At 47.9% G+C, this 27,500-nt stretch overlaps 1 protein-coding gene across 1 annotated transcript in view; it reads right to left on the bottom strand.

Annotated features, from left to right (window-relative positions):
* The window catches only part of myo16 (myosin XVI), an 88,129-nt gene that overhangs the window by 57,098 nt on the left and 3,531 nt on the right, over positions 1-27,500 (bottom strand). Inside the window, 3 exon segments of the mRNA XM_076995942.1 lie at positions 4,292-4,435; positions 6,043-6,113; positions 18,117-18,380. Of these exon segments, the coding sequence (XP_076852057.1) occupies positions 4,292-4,435; positions 6,043-6,113; positions 18,117-18,380 (479 nt within the window).

The raw sequence follows: 27,500 nt of genomic DNA, 5'->3' as shown, positions 1-27,500 counted from the left end.
GTGTTTCTTTTAGAAAACACTGCCACACAACTGCTACACCCACCTTCCAAAATTCATACAGTTCTCACACGTTACAACACTTATTTTGGCAAATTTTTAGACATCAAAGCCTAATCCCTATAAAAAGGCCACAAGTTGCAAATTTTGGTGTGCACATTACTGGAGTTCAATATTGCATAGAGATGATGATGAAGAGTACGAGAATGAGGAAGACGATGAGAAACCCAGGGTTGTCAACTCTCACGCATTGAGCGTGAGACACACGCATTTGACCGTTTTCACACGCTCACACGCCACACATCCGATATCTCACGCCGAAAAAAAATCTAGTTTATTTACCTCTGATCCACATCTATGATTCAATGAGTTACTAGTTCGCTCTGGGTGCCATCCACCGGTGATCGCGATATAACAATTAATAACGTGTCCCCCCCCCCAACAATTTACTCACCAGGTTCAAATCTCACTCCAAGCGATCTTCAAAAGTTGGCAACCCTGGCAAGCATAATGGATGAGATCAGAGCCACTCTGGTTGACCATGTGGTCAAGCATGCGTTGGGATTTCTGGAGGCAAAAAAACCTGTGTCTTCAACTAAGGATTTTCATTGTCGAATCTGAGTCATCAGATTTTCCCTTTAGTCGACTAATAGTCGAATCAGGGTTTTTTTTTTAAATCTAGAGCACCTTAAACGGGATCCCGTTCTCATTCAGGACTTTTTTCCACTTCAAATTAAAAACCTAAAACACTCAGATAAATGAGTAAACATGGTAGGTTGGCTTTATTCAGCTTTTATTTATTTGTTTACTTATTTATTTTTTAATGAACCGTTAGAGAACATTAACAAAAAAAAGTCACCGTCAGTGCGCAGTGCGTATATCGAACTGTCAGACAGGCACTGTGCAAAATGTAAAAAATATTTTAAATGAAATATGCCTGCCTGAAAATATATTTAAAAAATGCCACACAACAGCAAAAAATTATAAGTAAAGGTTCAATTAACGGGGTTTAAAAAGCAAACAACAACAAAAAATGCCTTTTAAATGGTATGCCATGTTGGTTGTTGTTGTGCGAAATGAAAGACGTTGATGACATAACTTGCACTTTACTTGGTTTTATTCATCTTTATCTTTTTCAAAATACTCCCACACTTGAAGTTTTTTTAGTAGCCATTTTAATCTCGGCAGATGCTGACTCCTGCAGCATGTTCAACTCCGCTCATTTGGATTGTACAACTGCAGGGTGTGATTTATTAATGTGTAGTAAGGAAGATGCCTATTGTTAATGCGCACACATCATTTAAAAATATTTATTAACAGAAATTAGGATGATTTTATTTGACAAAAGGCTATATATAACGAAAACAAAGACATTTAATGTCACAACTAATGCTTAGCAGCATCCTTGGGCACCCCCATGCAGTTAGAATGGTACATTCGACTATGACGTTCATAGTCGACTAGAGGGTATAGTTGACTATAGTTGAATCAGTGACTATTGCAGGTCACCCCTAATACATACTACATCATGTACTAGACTACCCCTTGGTGGGTGGCTATCCACCTCACAACATAAAGAGACCATCATCAATATGGTCAAATGTATACGTTTCCGACAACTTCAACAGCACTGACAATTTCTGACAATGTCACCATCAGCAACATCCATTCAGTGAGTCTATCAGGACTGAGCCAGTGACAGTGTGAAACAACTGCGCTATGAATTTGCCACTCATCATCATGCCACTCTTGGTCCCTACAACACTGTGCACATCATCACCTTTTTCAACTCAGAGCACAACACACTCATTCTCCATCACCAGGGGGATGAACCAGAACAGTCCAGGTTTGTTGTCGTCTGGGACAACGTAAGTTTGCTCCCGGCTGCTCAAGTACAAACTGGTTCACTGAACAGCCACAATTTGTTGTGATTCACCTCCACCAAACTCTCCATTGCTGTTGAGTTCTTTTTGGCATGGAGGTGGTCGCCAACCCCCCCAGTGCAAATACATTCAGCAGGTGATGGAGGAAGCTTGAGGTTATTTTGTCTTTTTTTCTTTTTTGTTGTTCATGTGTTTACAGTATTGTAAAACGCCTTGTAATTGCGTTTTACGTTATGGTGTAAATGTACTAAATATGCAGAAATAACCTCAATATTTGTGAATATTCATGTATATGTGAGACCTCTGACAGACCTTCACAGCAGACCACAAACTAAACACTCAAACACATGGTAGTAGTGTTTTCCATGTGTCACTTCAGTGTGTAGTCACAAATATGAAAGGAGGGCGTGGCATTGTTAGAGGATGTGGCACTGTCAGAGGGCGTGGCATTGTTAGAGGGTGTGGCACTGTCAGAGGGCGTGGCATTGTTAGAGGGCGTGGAGTTGTCAGAGGGCGTGGCATTGTTAGAGGGCGTGGAGTTGTCAGAGGGTGTGGCATTGTTAGAGGGCGTGGCATTGTTAGAGGGCGTGGCATTGTTAGAGGGCGTGGAGTTGTCAGAGGGTGTGGCACTGTCAGAGGGCGTGGCACTGTCAGAGGGCGTGGCATTGTCAGAGGGCGTGGCATTGTTAGAGGGCGTGGAGTTGTCAGAGGGTGTGGCACTGTTAGAGGGCGTGGCACTGTTAGAGGGCGTGGAGTTGTCAGAGGGTGTGGCATTGTTAGAGGATGTGGCACTGTCAGAGGGTGTGGCATTGTTAGAGGGTGTGGCATTGTTAGAGGGCGTGGAGTTGTTAGAGGGCGTGGAGTTGTCAGAGGGTGTGGCACTGTCAGAGGGCGTGGAGTTGTTAGAGGGTGTGGCATTGTTAGAGGGCGTGGCATTGCTAGAGGGCGTGGCATTGTTAGAGGGCGTGGAGTTGTCAGAGGGTGTGGCACTGTCAGAGGGTGTGGCATTGTTAGAGGGTGTGGCATTGTTAGAGGGCGTGGCATTGTTAGAGGGGCGTGGCATTGTTAGAAGGCGTGGAGTTGTCAGAGGGTGTGGCACTGTCAGAGGGTGTGGCATTGTTAGAGGGCGTGGAGTTGTCAGAGGGTGTGGCATTGTTAGAGGGCGTGGCATTGTTAGAGGGCGTGGCATTGTTAGAGGGTGTGGCATTGTTAGAGGGCGTGGAGTTGTCAGAGGGGTGTGGCATTGTTAGAGGGCGTGGCATTGTTAGAGGGTGTGGAGTTGTTAGAGGGCGTGGAGTTGTCAGAGGGCGTGGCATTGTTAGAGGGCGTGGCATTGTTAGAGGGCGTGGCATTGTTAGAGGGCGTGGCATTGTTAGAGGGCGTGGAGTTGTCAGAGGGTGTGGCATTGTTAGAGGGCGTGGCATTGTTAGAGGGTGTGGAGTTGTTAGAGGGCGTGGAGTTGTCAGAGGGCGTGGCATTGTTAGAGGGCGTGGCATTGTTAGAGGGCGTGGCATTGTTAGAGGGTGTGGCATTGTTAGAGGGCGTGGAGTTGTCAGAGGGTGTGGCATTGTTAGAGGGCGTTGCATTGTTAGAGGGCGTGGAGTTGTCAGATGAGCTCTGCTATCCTCCTGTGTTAATAACGGGTAAACAGCCGGGCTTCCCGCTGGTACGGGTGTGATCCAGGGCGAAGCAGAACTCCCACACACGGTCCCTCCACCCAACACTCTTCCTGAGCAGCGCTGCTGCCAATGTTGGGAGCGTCTTCACGTTTGTTCTCACGCGGGTGCGTGCCTGCGTGACATGAAACTGCCACTCCAAGGACAGGAGTGTGACAGCAAAAGAAGGCGTGTGCCAATAGGGGGATGTGGGTGGGGCTCAAACACACACCTCTGCTGTGGGGATTCCAGACACACTCTCTCCAAACACACCACCATGACAGATCAGTCGTGTCAACACCTTCTCTCCCGTTAAAGGGAGAATCTTAAATGCTGTCTATTCTCTCAGATCTCTAATTCTGTCTGTGTGTCTGCCATGTGTGTGAACACAAATACTCATATACGAGCCAACACACACACACACGTATACACACACGTAGCAAGCCAAGCTGGGGGCATGGTAAGTAATCTGGAACACCTCATTAAACTCACAGTAATGTGGTGCAGAGTTGGTGGGTGAGAAAATCAGTGATGCTTTTCATCTTTTCTGTGTGTGTGTGTGTGCGTGCGTGCGTGCGTGCGTGTGTGAAAGAGTGTGTGTGTGTGTGTGTGTGTGTGAGAGAGAAAGAGAGTGTGTGTGTGTGTGTGAGAGAGAGTGTGTGTGTGTGAGTGTGTGTGTGAGAGAGAGAAAGAGAGAGTGTGTGTGTGAGAGAGTGAGTGTGTGTGTGTGTGTGTGTGTGTGTGTGTTTCCCTCACCAGAAGCAGCAGTAGCACCATATCCCCATGGTCACAGGCACAGGCCACGTGCAGGGCAGTCCAGAGGTCTTCATCCTGCAGGTTGAGGTCCAGGCCTTGCTCCATCAGTACCTCTGCTGCAAACATGTTGTCATGGCGAGCACACTGTGGGGGGGCAGGGCAGAGCAGGGGATTATGGGTAACTGTGGAGCACTGCTGTGCCTACACAGGACACTGATGTGCAGAGACTAGTTCGACTAATGTAAGATCGCTCAGTATCAGTCATGGGGTCTCAAAGACTCCAGGGAGCAACTGTAATAAAAGATGTCAAAATTGCAGTCCAACAACATGCTGTTTCTCTGGGTCCTCGTGTACTTTATCCATATGTATTTATATCAAAGCTATGCCACTACAAACGAAAACATCTTTGCTACTAAAGAAAGATGTGTTTGGGTGATAGGGTTAGCGTGAAAATGCAAAAGAGAAAAGAGAGGAAGAGAGATAAACATGGTAGTGAGGAAGAAAACTGGGGGAAGAACAAAGAGAGAAAAGAGAGAGAGGGAGAGAGAGGGAGAGAAAGAAGGAGACAGGGAGAGAGAGGGAGAGGGAGAGGGAGGGAGAGAAAGAAGGAGACAGGGAGAGAGAGTGAGAGGGAGAGGGAGAGAAAGAAAAAGGAGAGAGCGAGAGAGAGAGAGGGAGGGAGTGAATTAGAAGGAGACAGGTGGAGAGAGAGAGGGAGAGAGAGAAAGAGAAGAAGAGGGAGAGAGAAGGAGAGATGAAGAGATGGAGGGAGAAAGAGAGAAAGGTCATAGAAGGATGATATTAAGGTATAGGTCATGTGTGTGTGAATGGAAACTTGTTATTAAGTGTGGTAGCAGAGGTCACTCCAGAGGGAGCGTGTGTACTGGAGTGTGTAGTGAAGCGTGTAGTGTGTGCTACAGTGTAGTGTGTAGAGGAGTGTATAGAGGAGTGTGTAGTACAGTGTGTAGTGTGTAGAGGAGTGTGTATTGTGTAGAGGAGTGTGTAGTGTGTAGAGGAGTGTGTACTATGTAAAGGAGTGTGTAGAGGAGTGTGTAGAGGTGTGTAGTGTGTAGAAGAGTGTGTAGTGTGTAGAGGAGTGTGTACTATGTAAAGGAGTGTGTAGAGGAGTGTGTAGAGGTGTGTAGAGGAGTGTGTAGAGGAGTGTGTTGTGTGTACAAGAGTGTGTAGTACAGTGTGTAGTGTGTAGAGAAGTGTAGTGTGTAGAGGAGTGTGTAGAGGAGTGTGTAGTGTGTAGAGGAGTGTATAGTGTGTAGAGGAGGGTGTAGAGGAGTACATAGTGTGTAGAGGAGTGTGTAGTGGAGTGTGTAGAGGTGTGTAGTGTGTAGAGGAGTGTGTAGAGGAGTGTATAGAGGAGTGTGTGGTACAGTGTGTAGTGTGTATAGGAGTGTGTAGAGGAGTATATAGTGTGTAGAGGTGTGTGTAGAGGAGTATATAGTGTGTAGAGGTGTGTAGTGTGTAGAGGAGTGTGTAGAGGAGTATATAGTGTGTAGAGGAGTGTATAGAGGAGTGTGTAGTACAGTGTGTAGTGTGTAGAGGAGTGTGTAGAGGTGTGTAGTGTGTAGAGGAGTGTGTAGTGTGTAGAGGAGTGTGTAGAGGAGTGTGTAGAGGTGTGTAGTGTGTAGAAGAGTGTGTAGTGTGTAGAGGAGTGTGTAGAGGAGTGTGTTGTGTGTAAATGAGTGTGTAGTACAGTGTGTAGTGTGTAGAGGAGTGTGTGTGTATAGTGCTCTTACCAGGTGGAGCAGAGATCCACCAGAGGAGAGCTCTGTGGTCAAATCAGCTCCTTCCTTCAACAGCCTCAACACTGCAGCGACACACACACACACGCACGCACACGCACACACACACACACACACACACACACACACACACACACACACACACACACACACACACACACACACACACACGTTATAATAGAACAGTCTTTTGAATTGCACCTTTCAATCTTTCTCTTGCTAAGGATATACAAATAAATATACAAAGGCATACAGTCATACAAACACACACACAGTGCAGTTATATATAATAATAACAGACTGTTAAATCTCTATTTATCTATCTTTGTTACTCTGTTTCTCTCCCTCCCTCCCTCCCACTCTCTCTCTCTCTCTCTCTCTCTCTCTCTCACACACACACACAAACAAGGTTCTCCTCAAGGTAGTGCACGTGTGTGTGTGTGTGTGTGTGTGTGTGTGTGTGTGTGTGTGTGTGTGTGTGTGTGTGTGTGTTATACTTCTGCTGTGGCAGGGCTGCTCCCCGTGTTGATCTCATGTTCTCCTGTACCTCATCTGCCAGATCAGCTAAAGCGAAGCTCAGACATGAAGGTCAGGGGTTTGGTTTCCAGAACACATGCTGTCTCCCTGTAAGGACACATAAGCTGTTCTGCTTAAGAACAGAATCTGCCCAACGCTCTAAACTACCTCACAGGAAGCACAGAGGTTTGTCAAGGCGTAATGCCCACTGATGATGTCATTTACCCAAAGATTATACTTACAGCTCCTGTAGTTTTTATTAAATAATTCCTCAACTAAACTGTCTTTACATCCTGATAACCATCATTAAAACAGCTGTTCCAACAAAATATCTCTGTAGCTGTCCTGCACTCTGTGAAATCAGAAAGGTAAAGTTTCAGTCTGGCTTAACCAATCAGGAAGCACGTCAACTCGGAGGCTACATGAATGGGTAGACTAAGTATTAAGTGCCCGTGTTTTTAGAGGGGGGGGGGGGCTGGGGGTTTGAACCGAGGACATGGGGTTGCGGGGAGGACGGGCACGAGGAGGACAGGCACTTCCTTCGACTGAGACGTTGTCCTTGGCTGTGCGTTGTGGTCTACTGCCAGCCTTCCTGTGAAACACTGTAGCACCACTGTCCTGTCTGAGGAGAAGACACCTGTGCAAACACCACAGCCCCCACAGAGCAGCCACGGATACACACGTGATAGCCGCCCACCATGTCTTCTTCACTCCATGCTCTTCAGAACCGGTGACTCTTAACGATAGCCTATGTGGCCCCGAAATGGCACAGTGACCAACCAGCGGTGCTTAATGGGTGCTGAGCCAAACCAGTACACTCAAAGCCAACAGGAAATAACTGATGAGATAACACCACCCCAACAACGAACAGGAAGTCAGAATGAATGGAGACTCGGCACCGCAAATGAAGATGTGTGCTGTAATAAAGAAATAAAGAAAAGAAATAATAACAGTGTGTGTGTGGTGTGAAGCCAACAGTGCCCCTTTGTATTCATTTTCTTTCCTCAGGTTGTAAGCCTCAGTAACCTCTGCTTTAATACTCAGAATGGTGGCCATATTGTATGGAAGGGTTATAGCAAAAAAAATATTTATATATTTATATAAATAATATAAATAAAATATATAATATTTATTGCTGTTATTTATTAAGATTTTATATAAAGTGTAATAATCTCCATTGCACATAATATCTACAAAGCTAATTCCACTGGACTGCCAAACCTCAAATTCCTCAAATGCCCGAAACACGTGTTCCCATGAGCCACGTTCATGTATGGCACACGTGAGCACCGCCTCTCACGCGGGCTCGGCAGGACCAGGAGTAATTGCTGCAGTAATTAAGTTATAATGGGCCTGGTAATACATACTCTCCCTCACTAGGGTGCAACATTACGACCGCCGTGGGGGTGGTTACTCTAAAGTGGCCATTACCTCCAACAGATGTGCTTTTGACAGGTAGCCTGGTCTGACCTCCAGGCAGCTGGATGGAGCAGACAGGTTTGGCTCACCCGCGTGCTTATTCAGTCTGCTGAGGGACGGCACGAGGGCGGTGCTGGAAACATTCCCAGCCACAATATGCATGTATATGGGAAATGCTTATGCAAATGAACCGGGCTGATTAATATTCATGAGGTGTGCTTACAAGTCATCTGAGTCAGCAATGTGGCTGAACCGACTGCATCGTCTGAGCACAGTAGCCGGTTCTGAACATTTTTGCGACTTCAAGTAGGTTATAAACCACATTACACCACTGATAAATGTCTACAGCATGCTGGTGTACATAATATACAAGATGGTTCCAAATCCATGAGTACATCACCAGTGTTTGTCAACACCTATAATATACAGTGACAATTTCAGAGTAACATCAGTTAATTCCTGCATCATTCACACATGAAGAAATTACAGCTCCCAGCCCCCCCCACCAAAAAAATAAATCTTATCCCTGAAATTAATTGCATGTCCTGCCTTAACATAGCTGGCCTGAACAAAGCCTGAAAGAAAACAGTACAAAATCTACAGCTTCAGGTGAGCTACACAGAAAGCATCACGCTATCTTCCCCCATCAGCACAGAAAGCACCACCCTATCTACCTCCATCAGCACTTTCCCAATCAGAGCTCAGATGGAGGTCCCGAGGCCTGCTACGCTCTTAATCAGCAAGGCCAGTCTGAAGAGATTAGGCAGGCGGGCTATGTCATCTTAATTAATTTCTCAGGGATGTGAGAAGCCCCATCCCCCTAACAAGTGCGATCTCCTAGCTTCTCAGACATGCACCCAATACCCCCCCCATCCTCCAGTCTGCTTGCTGTGCTAAATATGTCTGCGTGGGTGAAGGGAGATAGGAACCTATATCGCCTGCTAGGTAAACAATTACACACTGTAAGTACAGTTATTTGTCCTAATCTACAAAGTTCTACTGTAACTAGGAATATATCAGCCTTCCTCACAAGCCTAGCTTGCGGTAGCTAGTTTGTGTTCAATCGTAGGCTGTCACTCATGAGCAGGAGTAATGATTTAGGCACAAAAGGATCTCCTGGAGTGTGTGAGCAGGAAACGAGCCGCAAGTCGGCGGTGGAGTGAAGAGGGCTTTTTTGCTGACTGCAGCCAGAAAGCGAGACCACAGAGGGGACTTGCAGGCAGGCGCGTGAGGTGCAGGGTGCCGTGGGCTCCAGGAAGAGGTCTGACATTAAAAACCACTGAGCCCGATGGATGCATTGGCCATGCCTGCCCTGAGCACTCTCCATACTCTCAAACATACTCCCAGCACTCCCCATACTCTCAAACATACTCCCAGCACTCCCCATACTCTCAAACATACTTCCAGCACTCTCCATAGTCTCAAACATACTCCCATCACTCCCCATACTCTCAAACATACTCCCAGCACTCTCCATACTCTCAAACATACTCCCATCACTCCCCATACTCTCAAACATACTCTCAGCACTCCCCATACTCTCAAACATACTCCCAGCACTCCCCATACTCTCAAACATACTCCCAGCACTGTCCATACTCTCAAGCATACAGACTCTTTCAGACTGAAGCGCACTCATCCACATTCATCCATATTCATCCATCTTGTATCATCAGTATCTCCTGGCCCCCATAAGACTAATCAATGCATTAAATATGTTGCATAATCCATATTTCCTCACTGAACTATTAACTGGCACTTTGGCCCACCAAACACAAATGACAGTGCGGCGTCATAAACGACCTCGTTACCCTTCACCACCGCAGCTGGGGCGTGGGTTCTGTGTAGCACTGTTCAGCACGGGACAGCACCGGGGCGGGTTTCATTTAGCTCAGTGGTTCCCAAACTTTTTCTGCCGTGCCCCCCTTTAGTAGATGAGAATATTTTTGCGCCCCCCCTACACCCCCCCCCCCCCCCCCCCCCCCCCCCCCATATTGACTAGGGATGTGTTGAAAACTTACAAAAACAATAGGTTCACAACTTTGGTCAAACATGAAAAAAATTAACTGCAAGAAACATTTTAAATGGTTCAAGAATTCTAAATGTAATTTAAAATAAATAAGGAGATGAAATAAGAGAAACAGCAATACATATGCGGCTAGTTTGCAAGCGCAGACATCACGCAGAGCACAAAGCATGTAACGGCCAGAAATATGTGTACTGTCTCTTTAAGGGAGCGAGTTGAGCGTGCGTATGGAATATTGTTTTTTTAGCTTTCCGCCGTAGACCGAGTCAGACCACTGCTCTTTAATTTATTTCTGTAAGTAACGCATTAAATGAGCTTTGGACAACTCACCAGTTCATGTATGAACAGTGAAGTATTGCTGGAGCCCAGGTTTATTTTGGTCAACCAGCAAATAAACGGACTAAGTGGAATACCACCAGCGCGAGTATTAGGGTTGAACTAACTCCGAAAAGCAAGCAATACAAGCATATAATTAGAGTGAATAGATCTGTTTTTATGGATCGGTCACATTGTCCCCGATACCCGATCTAGAATTTTTTCAGATATTAATATCGGAATCGGTGCATCCCTAATTGACACATGTGCACGTTTTACTTTCAAGCTCCGCGCCCCCCCTGCAATAGCTCCGCACCCCACCTAGGGGGCGCGACCCCCACTTTGGGAACCACTGATTTAGCTGGTGAGGAGCACCCATATCTCCCGTTTGTAGCGCGGTCGGTATGTGGGATTTCACGGCACCGGTTGCCGTGTGCAGGAGTGGGCGAAAAAACACCAGCCTATCACTGGAAATGGCAAACCAGCTGTCGGAACCATATGCGGTGTTTCCATGGAAACCGGGCATGGGGAAGAGGGAGAGAGAAGGGGAAAGGGCAGAGAGAGGAAGATAAGTGGAGAGACGGGGGAAAGATGGAGCCGGAACACCAGAATCTGAGGATCAATTAAAAAAGGAGGAGAGAGGAAAAGAAAGAGTGACGTAGAGGCAGAAGAAAATACAACAGGGAGCAGAGGAGAGCAGGAGACACAGCCCAGCTGACATATTAAACAGGCTCAGCTGAGTGGAACTGGGCAGAATTGAATCTGATATCTCCCCGGGGGGCTGTGTGTGTGTGTGTGTGTGTGTGTGTGTGTGTGTGTGTGTGTGTGTGTGTGTGTGTGTGTGTGTGTGTGTGTGTGATGGGGGGGTTGTGGAGGAGGGAGGGAGGGAGATATTGGACCGGTACTCCCTTCCACAGCCTCTCTGTAGCTCGGCACCCACTCACACAGAAATCAGAAAGAGACCATCGGTTTGTCCAGCAAAACACCAGCACATTCATGCCTCCATGCAGCAGCAGCAGTGTGTCAGCGAGTGCTCCCCTGCCCACACAAACACGCCTGGGGCCTTCCTCTTAGTGGCCCCAAGGGCCAGGGCTACGTTAGCGTGCTTTAAGTGGGTGGAGCGGGGCAAGCTGTTAAAGACCTCAGGTTCGCCTTCACTAAAGCAATCTAAAGATGTCCCCAAATATGGGAGAATTGTTTCCGCATCACCGTAAGCTGTTTTGCACGAGGCTTGTCTGTGATTGAACCAGGAAACGGCACTTGAATGGTTGTTTGGTAAGGTACTACAGAAGAGAGTGTGTGCAGTGCGGCGTGGGGCAGGTATCAACCGTTACTGCTGGCTTTAGAAGCTGAGCAGGGGAGCACAGTGTGCATGGAGAACGCAAGGGACGTGTTCGGTGTAAGAGCAAAGCTCTGTCACCATCTACAAACAGAGCGAGAGAGAGGGAGAGAGAGAAAGACAGAGAGAAACCGAGTCAGGAAGATACAGGGACAGAGTTTGTGAATGAGACACAAAAATGACAGGTGTACTGTATGTACAAAGTCACTTTCTCTCTCTCTGTCTGTCTGTCTCTTCCACTCCATCTCTCTCCTCCATCACATCCATTTATCATTTTCAGGAACGTATTCCACACAAACATCTGCTGCAGCACCTGTGAGCATCTTCCCACATTCCCCTCTCCCTCGTTCCTATCATCACCTCTGCCCCACCTCTTCTCATGAGCACCACCTCCGACATGGATGGTCCAAGAGACAAATCACCCCTCACCCCCCCCGGCCAAACAGAAAGCTGCTTTTTCACAAGCTCCCAACCTGCCTGAATCCCGCTGACAATCTCAGTCAAGCGTGGACTCTTTATGCTTTAAAAATCGCTGTTGGAGGCAATGGATTTGTTTGTCTTCTCCCTCTCCTTGGCCTGGGTATTCTGGAATAAGCAGCTCGATCCAGTGGGAGTACAGGCTTCTAAAATGAGTTCAGCCAAGCAGAACCAGGGCAGAAGCCCGTCAGAGGCCCTCTGCTTCCCCCAGGAGCTGACTCATGTCTCCTTCGTCCTGATAGCACCTTGCCTAAAGGAAGACATTCAGCATCTACAGGATTAGAGCCCCTCAGACAAGCTCTCACAGGCCCAAGAGCATACATGGCAAAACCGATGCAGAATACTATCATTTAGACGATTCCCACACTGAATGCTAACACATGGTGTCTGTGCTTTAGTTTATGTATTTCTTATGTCTGCTTTGTCAAAATAGTTCCCCCTTCAGAATTGTTATTTTACCAGTTGGCTAATTCATAAAAGTAGAGGTCTTGACTATTGGAGTCTAATATTCAAATACAACATTTTTAGAGCATTTTTACCTACAGGACCTATCTATTCTGAAACTAATCTGACAATTTATGACTAATTTGCCGTGTTGGCGCATTGCTATTGAGCTAAGCTATTCATTCTGCAGCCCTGGCATAGAGACATCTCTTAATTAAACTCGTTCTGTGGTGTTGAAAGGGGGAAATTAAATTACGTATTGCCTGTCCGAGTAAACAATGGTGGTAGGAAAATCAAACGTTGGTATATATATATATATTTAAAACGGCATATATACTCCACTATTACCTTCTGACTAGGCGCTTACTTGCTACACAAACAATGAATCAAATCAGAAGAGTAAAATCCCTAAACGTTTATCTGCTAACATCGGTCATTTGTCCACGCACTAACTGGACGACAGTGAAGTTGAACATTCCCGGATTGCCTCGTTGAGTGCCGCCGTTAAAACGGCCACAAGCGAGGACGTGGGGCAGAGCCATGGCAGCAGCACGAGCAACCAGTTTACGGCCTTTACGGTGTTCGCGACCAGTTCGTTTCTCCGTCTAGTACAGCGCGTACCGTGTAATCTTCTTTAATGAGTGCTAAAGAGACGAGCCGCTGCGATGAGGTAACTTAGAGCCATTAACCGAGACAGGGAACATACTAACACTGAAGACCGCACAGCTGTTTGGATGGTATACAGCGAGGCTGCATTTTTTTATTTTTAATATTTGTACATTTGGTAATATTAAACTGGCTCAAAACATTTGGTCAATTCAACGTCAGGACAGAAAAAGTGTTGAGAGAAATGTCACAGCGTCGCTGGAGACTTTTCCCAAAAACACTCAACATGGCGACCTTCGTTCAGCGCCAGGGTGACGTCAGCGCTTGTGCAACAGCGCGCGGGAGACCTGAGCGGACTGCACTAAAAGGGCGGGAACTCGCTCGACGGATGTACGTGAAAAATGGACGTTCCTCAACGACCGTGAAGAGGACCAGGCAACAGCGGCTAAACATCAAAACCTCACACAAATTACTACTGAGCTCGTACAGATTGAATTAGACAATGTTTTGATGATGTAGAAAATTAAAAACACAAGAATATGTTCAACCCAAGTGTACCAATTCAACAATCCAGACTGGATTAATCCAGAAGGATGGCTGTGTAAAGTAAAAGACCTTCAACACAAGCAGCGGCTGAAACTAAACCCACCAGAATTCACCCAGGTCTTTGGTGCTGTTCACATTGCGGGATGTCATCTAATTCATCATGGCAAAAAGCAAAACATTCAATACCAACCTAATAACAGCCAGAGACCTGTGGCGCCCGCACCAGGGAACCCAGCAACACAGAAGAGGGGGACAGGAAGCAGCACAGCTGCGACTGATTTCACCACACGGCCCTGACGGAGCTGCAGACGACCCGGTGAGCTCTCACGCGGACCAGATGAAGTCAAGAAAATGAGACAGTGTAACCGAAATAAGATCAGGCACCAGCACGAACCCATGCACGCAGACACGAGTTGGCACGGTCTCGCACACGCGCACACGCGCACACACACACACACACACACACACACACACACACACACACACACACACACACACACACACACACACACACACACACACACACACAAACTAACAATATTCAGGTCTAGATAAGCAATGCATATTGAAGTCTCCTCAAACTATGTATTATCCAGAGAGGGGCTATGAACCATAAAGAACCCATAATCGTGGTCCCAGTCTGGTCATGTGACTGGTGGTTAGGCCATAAGGTCTCTGCTTTCTGATGAGTGAAAATCGTGATTAAAGCGTCAGCAGACACGCAGTGTTTCTCCAGATGGAAGTATTATCAGCTAATCTCCGCCTGAAGGAGGAGAGAGAGCAGTGACAGGGTTTAATCAGCACACATGCGCCCACACAAACACACACATATCCACACAAAGACACACGTGCACAAACACACAGACACATCCACACACAAATATACATACAAACACACACATATCCACACAAAGACACACTCACACACGTGCACAAACACACAGACGCACACACACACCTCTCACACACGCGCACAAACACACAGACACATCCACACACAGACATACAAATACACATACACACACATCCACACACACATGCACAAACACACACACATCCACACATATGCACAAACAAACACACACCTCTCACACACGCGCACAAACACACAGACACATCCACACACAACGACAGACAAAGACGCAAACACATCCCCTCCCCCCTCACACAGACACACCAACACACACACACACAAAGACACTCGCACATTTGTGCACAGAAAGACGGAGACACAGTGAGGCACCAGGGAACGTGTGGTGATGGTGCTGGTGATGGTGCTGTTCCCCCTCCACCTTGCCTTATGCTGGAGCACGGCTGATGACAGGGAGCAGCCCCACCCCCAAAGAGACATGGTGCCCCAGTGTAAGAACTACACCAAATCCGTCATCAATGGCAGACGCTGGACACGATATCTGATATCAGACATAAACCACAATGGTGCGTCCATCTGGATTACAAATCCAAACAGATGCATAACATTGTGCTTAAACATCAACTTCAGGACCATCGAACCGGATCAGCGGTTCTGTTTCGCGCGATCCACGATCCAGCCGAGCGAAGCGCTTGGATTCTATCGGCCCAGTTTTGTCACTGTTTCTTCGCTCGAGATGTGACGCAGGTCGAAACCAAAACAAACAGTCAAAATCAATGTCATCAAACCCATGAGAGCCATTCACTCGTCTGCTAGTGAAAAGGGAGAGAGAAAAGCTGAACACACGTGCACCTCCACCTGTGAACCTCCACCTGTGCAGCTCCACCTGTGCAGCTCCACCTGTGCAGCACCTGTGCACCTCCACCTGTGCAGCACCACCAGGTGATGAATATGGATATTCTTTATTTTCACATTTCACATTTTCACTCGGCTACAGTTAAAGCAAAAGCCTCATGATGTCATACTCCCAACCTCCACCACACACACACACACACACACACACACACACACACACAACACCCCCACCCCCCTCCACGGGGAACAGCCCCAAGCCCTCCCCATTTTCCCTGGACGCCTCCGATTCCTGAAGACATGACCAGGAGGGACACGGCAGAAAACAGCCGAGACGCCTGTTCTCCATAAAACAGGACACAGAGGTGTGTGTGCACTGACACCATGGTGCACGAGAAAGACAGTGAGCAACGGAACATTATGCCTCCCGAAACACACAAATAAAATGACATTACAGACAACAAAATGGTTCTGATCTAGAACCAAACCTGACTGTGATTGATGGGAATTTGTAACAAATCCAAAATCAACACATCCACACACTCACACACACACACACACACACACGCACGCGCACACACTCACACACACACACACACACGCGCACACACGAGCACACACACACACACACGCACGCGCACACACGAGCACACACACACACACGCACACACTCACACACACACACACACACACACACACACACATAAAGCTCTGCCGTGTCTTCTGTTTGTGTTTTGGCCCTGTTCTCTCCTGATAAGCATGCAGAGGCTGGATACACATGAACACAAACAGGAGATATCAGATGGGCTCTTCATCCAGGAGCCCCGCACCACCCACACCAACCACCATCCTCTCACATCCTCCTGCAGCATCACACCGCCTGACTGAGCTACGCTCCAACGGTCCTTCAGTGAGACACAACTTAACAAATGACTGAATGAGCCTGCAAACCAACAGAAAAAGACCGAAGAGCAGAAGAGCGTGTGCTAGCGCATGCTAGCGCGTGCAGACCGTAGCTTTTTGACGTCTGCTCAGGTTTATTGCTCTGAAGTGCCTCGTTGAGTCTTGAAATGAGCTGCTTTGTTGCTAATTTGGCATCAGTAGGTTTTCTGAACCTATTAAACTAGTGACATCAAAGCCCTGAAAGTGAAAGGTTAGCCCAGAGTCAGGAGCCATCAATTGGCCGGTCAAAAGGCGTCGGCACAGAACAATAAGCAGGTCTGCACTGCACACTGAGAAGGTCTGTGCGGCTCCGGCAACTGGAAACAGCACCGTGTGTTGCCAGATTGGTAATTAATGTTTAGTAGGTGGTCTGAAGTTGTCATTCATCCCGAGCCAAAGGTGCCATGTTTCCAGCAGGCGTTGCCACGGGAACGCCAGCTGGTGCGGCAGACCAGCTGAACCCGGTTGGCAGCCGGTGGGCGGGGCTTACACTCCGGCCTGCAAAGGCTTCTGGGACGTGTGACACAGATTCATCCGGACAGCTGGGCAAACTATTAGCGGAGAAGGAGATGGTGGGGAAAAGAGGGAAGAGAACAGAGTGACGGAGGAAAGGCAGAGAGGAGAGCGGAGGGAGAGAGATCTATCTGTCCGTCTGTGCTCTGCTACATTTTGTTGCCCAGAATACTTCACTGAATTTAACAGTGACTATATAACGTAAGGTGTTACCAATAAATGTTATTTATACGGCCATTACAGGACGTAATGAATTAGGCAGATTCCCAAAGTCCTCGTGAAGTATCACACATCAGTGACATTTGCCAGGTGCCTGGAGGATCTGATCCTCCGGCATGTGGACTGTTATTCCTGCAGCTGTTGCTTGGTCCCTCCCCGGCATTCTGAGGTAGCCCTGCCTCATATCCCAGTCATCCCAGTCATCCCAGCAACACAGACGGAACAGTGAGGGGTCCGCCCGCTCCCTCACGCCTCGCCTCGCGATCTGACGGCCACTCTTGCAAAGGTGTGCACGCTGTTAAAAACTAAAACCCTCACGCCCTGTCCACAGAAGAGCGGATAAGCTCCTCTCCTCTACACTGCAAAGTGACTGGCAGAAATGGTCAACTGAACTTCTCCTGTTAAATTAATTTCTACTGTTAAATTTATTTATCCTACATTGCCACCTATGAAGAGAGCTTGGCCACTCAGTGATCGCCATCCCTGCCTGCTCGAGACCTATAGTCTGGTCACTCTTGATTAGATTACTTCTGCCTGTCCCAAGAGTGGCACACACCCCTCAGAATATTAGCTTTTTGACTGACCTATAATCAGTGTGAAGAATGAGTTCATATCCATTGGGGAATGACAGAACCTCCATATCTGCACCATGATGGAAATTAATTTGGCCTTTTTCACCATGCTTGCTCAGCACACACGCACACACACACACACGCACACACACACACACACACACACACACACACACACACACACACACACAAACAGGCATACATATACAGTCCTCTATATCTGAAGGCATGTCACAGTAACATCCAGAAGCATGCTGTGCTAAAAAGTGCTGGCCTGCTTTTCTTGGTCTGTATCTTCTAAAAGGAGGTTAGTGAGAAATCTCCTCTACACTTCTGGACGTTTCACCAAGAACGTTTACTTCAGGCGTGGCACCATCATCCATGCAGTTACGTGACCCCCGGCGAACTCACCCTCTTTGTCGTCATGGCGCACGATGGCGTCCTGCAGGACGTTGGCGAGGGGGAAGCAGACGGTGGGTTTCTTGCGGCGGGCGGGGCGGGGCGTGGCAATGGAGCCCGGGCGGGGCAGAGGACGCTCCCGCTCGTAGTACGCTCGCAGCTGGTCACAGCGTACACGACGCACCAACCTCTGTCTCTGGCCAGAAGGCAAGGAGTCCAGCAGACACTGATCTATCTCCATGGTGGGCCTGAAGACGTTACATAGCTGGAAACAACCTGGGAGAGAGGGGGACACAGAGGGAGACAGTGGTTTTTTAATCAAGCATTATAATGTCAACAGGCCAAAAAGATGATGAGAGTTTGGCCACTCTGTGATCGTCATGTCTGCCTGCTTGAGTTCTTTTCTCTTCTAAGTCAGAAAAGTAGGTCAGACTCAATGACACAGAACAAAATTGCAGTAAAGCAAGAAACATTTACTGATAGCTTTTCAAATAGTTTGATACACTAATATCTACTGATAACACTAAGATCTTCATCATGGCCCCCTCTAAACTCTCCTAGTCTGATAACACTAATATCTATATCATGGCCTCCTCTAAACTTTCCTAGTCTGATAACACTAAGATCTGCATGACGTCACCCTCTTAACTCTCCTAGTCTGATAACTAATATCTGCATCACAGCCTCCACTAAACTCTCCTAGTCTGATAACTCTAACATCTATATCATGGCCCCCTCTATACTCTCCTAGTCTGATAACTCTAATATCTATATCATGGCCTCCTCACTCCTAGTCTTACATAATGCAGCACCAGTCAGGTTCTCAGTCTGACTCTCGCTAGTGTTCTACATGAATCCACCATTTTCTATCCAATCTCTTTTCTTTTTTATGTTCAGTACATAACAAATTCCATTTTCATGCACTCTGAGTGTCATTCCCATCTCATCTGACACAGGGCTTTCAGCAGGATATTTAACCTTGAAGCACAGTCTCCACTGCAAACGCCCCCCCCCCCATCCCCCCATGCACACACACACACACACACACACACACACACACACACACACACACACACACACACATTACAATGTCATGACTTGGCATATTCCAATCTACTGCTACACACCACAGCACTGACAATGAAAGCTAATTACCAACAAGAATAAGAAGATGGAATGAAACTCTGGAAATGCTTTAGTGGTATCACAGCCTGGTCAGCCTTTAGATAAGGAAGGTTAGGCAATACAATTACAGACAATAAAATATTCCATCAGTCCATCATTTATGTAACATTTTATACCACCACTGATACAATGTCATCATTCCATTAATTTCTCTGTAATAAACAGCAAGTAAAATGTGTAAGTGCATTAATACTCTGTACTCATGTAAGGGAGACAGGATCAGTGCAAACATAACACACAGTGTTGAGGATGCAGCTTCAATTTCCACATTATCCAACATCACGTTGACTCAGTGATGCAGGTACACAGTAACAGTGTTGTCGAGTTTAACCTATGTGCTGGATTACCCATCAGCCCTCAGCTAGTCATCCATATCACCAGCACAGCGTGGGTGTGTGGTCAACTTGTTTTTACCACAGCCTGCTTGTAAACACATCAAGCGCTCTTCAGCTGTACATGAAACACCACGCACTGCTGAATCACTGAGTCGACTGAATGAATGAGTGATTCAGGATTCAAGATGTACACTGAATGAATGAGTGATTCAGGATTCAAGATGTACACTGAATGGATCAGTGATTCAGGATTCAAGATGTACACTGAATGGATCAGTGATTCAGGATTCAAGATGTACACTGAATGGATCAGTGATTCAGGATTCAAGATGTACACTGAATGGATCAGTGATTCAGGATTCAAGATGTACACTGAATGGTTCAGTGATTCAGGATTCAAGATGTACACTGAATGGATTAGTGATTCAGGATTCAAGATGTACACTGAATGGATCAGTGATTCGGGATGCAGTACATCACTGCCATACAACTGAGTTATTAGGAGTTTGCGTGCTCAAACTGAATCAAATCTGATGTACCTCAGCAATGACACACGCATATTCACAATATCCACTGACATTAGAAAATATATCACTTCATTGTGACTGCTAGCTCGCTACAAGTGCAATCAAAAGCATTTATCAAAGGGGTGAGCTATCTGAACAGTGATGACTTTAGACGGGACTCTCTGCTGACAGACATGCACTGGGAGCCATTGCAGCCAACCAGTTACCACCACACTTAATTTCAAAGGAAATCTTTCCAACAACTACACACCCTTGTGGAACTCAGAGCTTCTGGCACCAAGACTGCACACGTACTGTTTCTAGGGGTTTACACACCTACCACTTGTAGTCATGCCCAAGTTACACAACAGTGACTGAAGCTAGCCAGTGCTACACAGTCACTGTCTCCCCTGCACGAGTAGACCCAGCTCTGCACACATGTGTTAGTTCAAAGATGCTCGTTGCACTCGTTCAGATTGCAGGCACGCCCGTGCATGGATACAACTCCATTTCCACTTGAAAGGCAAATTTTATCTTGATAAATAATTAACGATTGGAAACGAGATGAGCGGGCTGCTCCTTCAGTTAGTGAGACGCTCAGTTCAGTCTCGGCGCTGATAGATAAGCCTCTTCCACACAACATGCATTAAACAGTCACTCCACCCAGAGAGACAGGGACCTCTGTACAGCACATCTCTCTCTCTCTCTCTCTCTCTCTCTCTCTCTCTCTCTCTCTCTCTCTCTCTCTCTCTCTCTCTCACACACACACACACACACACATACATCGAACAAAACTCATTCTAACAGAAAGAGAAAGAGAGACAGACTGTGGCCACGTGAGGCAGCGGGTGGTAAGGCAGAAAGAGTCACAGAGAGGACTGGCGGGCTGGAGGCTCTATGTGGCCCCTGCCTTCATTCAATCGTCCTTCCCTGAGGCCAAACATAAAAAGTTTTGAGTTTGAAAGTCGTGCTCACTGTGTGATGTCCCGTCTTCCATAAGGGTGCTCAGGTGTAGACTTGCAATTAATTTGCTAATTCAGGTCACCGGAAACCCTTTAGCCACGGAGATACAGAACAGAAACGGGACAGATCATTCTGGCAAAGCCGGAAAAGCTCTTCTTCTGTGGAGATAAATTAGACTCAGCTCTTTCTTCTCCAGCCCTTCCTCTCAACCTCACACACACACACACACACACACACACACACACACACACACACACACACACACACACACACACGGTCACTTGGGCTCACTTCTTTTGTGTGTGGCAACTGTGATTCCCTTTCTCGTCCAGATTTAGCCGCCTTGTTAGCAGCCCACAAGCCTTAAAACTACTCTGTTCACCTTAATGTGCCTGCAACCTAACGTCATCCATCCTTTTTAAGTTCTGAGCTCTCTCTCTCTCTCTCTCTCTCTCTCTCTCTCTCTCTCTCTCTCTCTCTCTCTCTCTCTCTCTCTCTCTCTCTCTCTCTCTCTCTCTCTCTCTCTCTCTCTCTCTCTCTCTCTCTCTCTCTCTCTCTCTCTCTCTCTCTCTCTTTCTCTCTCTTCCTTCTTAGGTATTCAGGAGCATTTCCATAATCGTACCCCCCTGCCTCCCTGGGAATGCTCTGAGAAGCCCGAATACTGTACTGCTCAGCACACGTTTAAGAGACTGTGTGATCTAACGCACTGTGGAGGACACTTCATTACTCTGACTCAGTGGAGACCTTTACGTGATCCAGTCCTGCTTCCACACCCTCATAAAACGGTACGGTGCGGAAGTGCTGGCTATCTGCTGTCTCCGGGGACAGGACACAGACTTTAAGCTCTGCTGGTGTACTGGGCCATGCAGGAATCTCAGTAATAAAGTATGCAAAATTCCATCGGCCTCACAAATTCAAAGCTTTGATGGTAGAGAGGGTGTGAGATGAGTCCAGTGCTCCTAACCTGGTTGAAACCAGTCCAAACTGACTTGGCTTGGCTGTCCCAGTGCCCTTGACTGGTTTTCGAGTCAGGGCAGTGGAGTGCGTCAGTGCAGGGAGCACTGCCCATACAAAGCAGGCTGCAGCAGGCTGATGCCAAGCACAAGCTGTTGTGTCCCCAAACCCTGATCTATCCACACCGCCTGCAAGCTAAGCACTACGGCCCAGCAGCGCTCCAGTGATGGCCCCTCCCCTCTGTCTCTGGGCCCCGGGCTACACTGAGCAGGCTGGGTTGATGGAAATGCCTCAGCTTTGAGGTGTCCATGACGTTACCTCCTGCAGACGCACTGCGACTTCAAAGCGAAGGACGTTTCAGGTTCCCTCTGAGGGCCAGTCTCTGATTGTTTGGCTCATTAATAATAAGATTTCAAACGGCATGTGGCAAATCAAAACGTAAAGGAGTAAGAAACAGCCCCAAGCTCTATGCGCATACACACACACACACACACACACACACACACACAGTGGGAGAAGCTGAGATGAGAGTGTTTGAGAGGCTTTCCACCAGACGGGAGTGTGTGATGAGGGTGGTGCATAAGGACCCGAGGGGCTTTTTACCGGCCCGTTCTGCAGAGACAGTGTGGCCACCTCTCGCCCCCCAATCCTGCACATGAAACCGTCACCAAAAGAGCCCAAGGTAAAGAGTTGGAGTGTGAACAAGAGGACATGTCAACAAACAAGAGGGAGATCAAGAAGGAGAGAACAACTGGAAAAGCAGAAGAACGAGTCATTTACATGTGACATTTACAAGGTTGTCTAAATAAATGTCATATTGTTGATGTTCTCAGTCATGGGGGAAAAACATGCACAGCTGAATTCCTTCAGGTGGAATTTAAATGCCTCATCAGTGTTGTTTTCATGTAATGTTGTCTAGGCACCCAAATATAATCCAGAGCAGTCTAGCACAGGCCAGCGCAGTCCAGCACAGTCCAGCATAGTCCAGTACAGTCCAGCAGAGTCCAGCAGAGTCCAGCACTGGCCAGCACAGTCCAGCATAGTCCAGCACAGGCCAGCACAGGCCAGTGCAGTCTAGCACAGTCCAGCAGTGTCCAGCAGTGTCCAGCACAGTCCAGCACAGTCTAGCACAGTCCAGCACAGGCCAGCAGTGTCCAGCACAGTCTAGCACAGCCTAGCACAGGCCAGCACAGGCCAGCACAGGCCAGCACAGGCCACATTGCCCGCCCAAACATGCCTACTAAAGCTGTCAACTATTACAGGTGTCTCTGAACAGGGAGATCACCAAACCTTCAGCCCACGGTCCTCCAGGAGCACAGCTGGTACCTCTGACCCAGGTGGGTCTGCATCTGGAGACCTGCAGGAGCTGTATAGAACGTGGAACGTGCAGATGTGAAGTTTGGGAGATGAAGACCCTGATGCGAGTGAGGCCCTGTCTACGCTGGCACAGCTACGACTGAAGCAGATTCATCTACTCAGGGTCCCAATCCCAGCAGAGCATGTCTTCCTACCTCCGCCCAGCTGGGATCACTTGAAGACTGATCCAGTGTCTGTGAATTTAGCTTAAAGTTCACCGAGTGTAGTTGCGCAAACAACCGAGGCGGTCCAAAATGACATCAGAGAGTTTAATGATAGCCATTCAAGGCTACTTTTCCACCATATGGTGTTGGATAAAGCAGACAAACCTAAGTTGGCCTAGTGAGAAGAGCTTTACTGCTCAGTGACTCAGAAGACCTGCACGTTGGCAGAATCCGTCCACGCTATAACGGAACCGTTCCGATTAAGGGCTGTTTTAAATTGCCTCAGCGCTGGAATAAAATAAGCTTCACCCAATTAGGCTGCGCCCAGAACATCCCCCTCTCTTCGCCTGGATCTCCACCCAGGATCTGGGTGGAGGAAGAGGGGGAACGAGATTGAGATCCTGAGCAGCAGCACAGCTCTGGGCTTCCTGCCCAAAACGTGGGGCCTGTCAGCTTCTATAAATTGGCTTTTCCTTTGCGAACCTCAATAGCACAGCAGCGAGTGCTGACTGCCCACTGCAGTACCTCCCTGTGTAGATCACTACAGGCACTGAGCTTAGTCATTAACATGGTTGCCAAGCCTTCTGAGCAGGGTATTTATTCCTCTATAGCCCCCTATTGGATAGAGTAAACACACACACACACACACACACACACACACACGTGAGCAGACACTAATGAGTCAAAAGCAGGGGCAGAAGGCTGCAGAGAGGAGGGTGCATATGGATTTAAAGGCACTCCTGCTGTGATCTCAGCAAGTGAACAAGAGCGAGAGCTGACCAGTAAGAGCTGACCAGTATGAGCTGACCAGTAAGAGCTGACCAGTAAGAGCCTGCCAGTAAGAGCTGACCAGTAAGAGCTAATCAGTATGAGCTGACCAAAGAGAGCTGACCAGTAAGCTGACCAGTGAGAGCTGACCAGTATGAGTTGACCACTGAAAGCTGACCAGTGAGAGCTGGCCAGTAAGAGCTGACCAGTGAAAGTTGACCAGTAAGAGCTGACCAGTAAGAGCTGACCAGTAAGAGTTGACCAGTGAAAGTTGACCAGCAAGAGCTGACCAGCGAGAGCTGACCAGTAAGAGCTGATGATGTTCCCTGCACTCAAGCATACATCTCATTAGAGCAGGTAGGGCAATGTTGGGGACAGTCTCTCTCTCTACCTCTCTCTCTCTACCTCTCTCGTTCCCTCTCTCTCCCTGTCTCTCTTTCCCCCTCTCTCTATCTCCCCCCCACTCTCCCTTTCTCTTTTCCCTCCCTCAGATGTCTGCTTCTGACTTACACCATAGGACTACCAAGATGCCTCAAATTTGAAGGTTTTATAAACACACATACACACAACAAACACACCCATAGATGCACACAGATACACATATCCATGCATACACAACACACACACACACACATATGCATAGACACCACACTCAATCACACATGGGGAGTGAGCCACATTATTGACACAGAGAATGAGCTCAATGCCTTGAAGTGCCACTGCATCTCTACACACTACTGCACACTGTATATCACATTACACACCATATAGCACACTGCACACTGTATATCACATTACACACTGTATATCACATTACACACCATATAGCACACTGCACACTGTATATCACATTACACACCATAAAGCACACTGCACACTGTATATCACATTACACACCATATAGCACACTGCACACTGTATATCACATTACACACCATAAAGCACACTGCACACTGTATATCACATTACACACCATAAAGCACACTGCACACTGTATATCACATTACACACCATATAGCACACTGCACACTGTATATCACATTACACACCATATAGCACACTGCACACTGTATATCACATTACACACCATAAAGCACACTGCACACTGTATATCACATTACACACCATAAAGCACACTGCACACTGTATATCACATTACACACCATAAAGCACACTGCACACTATAGCACACTACACACCATATGGCACACTGCACACTGTATATCACATTACACACCATATAGCACACTGCACACTGTATATCACATTACACACCATATAGCACACTGCACACTACGCACCATATGGCACACTGCACACTGTATAGCACACTACGCACCATATAGCACACTGCACAGCACACTACGCACCATATAGCACACTGCACACTGTATAGCACACTACGCACCATATAGCACACTGCACACTGTATATCACACTGCACACTGTATATCACACTGCACACTGTATAGCACACTGCGCACCATATAGCACACTGCACACTGTATAGCACACTGCACACTGAATAGCACACTACGCACCATATAGCACACTGCACACTGTATAGCACACTACGCACCATATAGCACACTGCACACTGTATAGCACACTACGCACCATATAGCACACTGCACACTGTATAGCACACTGTATATCACACTGCACACTGTATAGCACACCGCACCATACAGCACACTGCACACTGTGTGGCACAATGCACACTGTATATCACACTGCAGTTATGGTCTGGTTGGTAGGGAACTGGTCTAGTTACTGGAAGGTCGTGGATTTGATTCCCAGGCCTGAGGCCAAGACTGAAGTGCCCTTGAACAGAGCACCTAACCCCAACTGCTCCCCGGGTACTGGGCTAGGGCTGCCCACCGCTCTGGGCACATGTGATCCACAGCCCCCTCGTAATCACTAGTGTGTGTGTGTGTGTGTGTGTGTGTGTGTGTGTGTGTGTGTGTGCTCTAACCATACAGATGGGTAAAAGTGGAGGACAAATGTATATTGCGGTGAAAATCACAATTGACAAATATGGCACATTGACATGTACATACTGCATATAACACTGCACACTGTATAGGATACTGCACTCTGTATTCCACACCACCAGTGCCCCCTCTGCACTGTATACCACACCAAACACTGGGCACCACACTGCACACTGTATACTGCACCACACTGCACACTGTATGCCAGACTGGAACAGGCCCCCAATTTAACAGCACTTTTATGGTACTGAAAATGAGCCAGTCACTACACAGGACGTCACAGCAGGGTCAACCTGCCCGTAAGACGAGCACAAACGCTGCCAACGCAGCTCAGGTGTGCACAAGGCTCGTCAGCTCCGCCACACACCTGGACCTGACACTCGTCTCGTTAGACCTCAGGCTCCAGAGTCACCACACGCCGTTCTGAACTCACCCTTCTACAGAAGCACACACGATGGGGGAGACTGGGCCTGCCAAGTGTTTTGTGAAACAGTTTTTTTGTTTTTCTCTCGCCAAGACAGGATAAATGACAGCACCAACGGTAGGTGGAGGCCATGTAGGTGGAGCGGTGTGCAGAGCAGGGGGGCAAGCTGCCAGGAAGATGTGACAAGATCCAGATGAGCAGCACCTCCTGCCAGCCCCCATTACCACCACCCTGACGACACCACCCACCAGCTCCCATTACCACAACCCTGACGACACCACCCGCCTCCATTACCACCACCCTGACGACACCACCCACCCGCCCCCATTACCACCACCCTGACGACACCATGCACCCGCCCCCATTACCACCACCCTGACGACACCACCCACCAGCCCCCATTACCACCACCCTGACGACACCACCCACCAGCTCCCATTACCACCACCCTGACGACACCACCCACCAGCTCCCATTACCACCACCCTGACGACACCACCCACCCGCCCCCATTACCACCACCCTGACGACACCACGCACCCGCCCCTATTACCACCACCCTGACGACACCACGCACCCACCCCCATTACCACCACCCTGACGACACCACCCACCCGCCCCCATTACCACCACCCTGACGACACCACCCACCAGCTCCCATTACCACCACCCTGACGACACCACCCGCCTCCATTACCATCACCCTGACGACACCACCCGCCTCCATTACCACCACCCTGACGACAC

The sequence above is a fragment of the Brachyhypopomus gauderio genome, unplaced genomic scaffold, assembly GCF_052324685.1.
Source record: "Brachyhypopomus gauderio isolate BG-103 unplaced genomic scaffold, BGAUD_0.2 sc291, whole genome shotgun sequence".
Taxonomy (NCBI): Eukaryota; Metazoa; Chordata; class Actinopteri; order Gymnotiformes; family Hypopomidae; genus Brachyhypopomus; species Brachyhypopomus gauderio.
The sequence above is the reverse complement of the archived record's forward strand: the minus strand, read 5'-3'. Positions and strand labels throughout refer to the sequence as shown.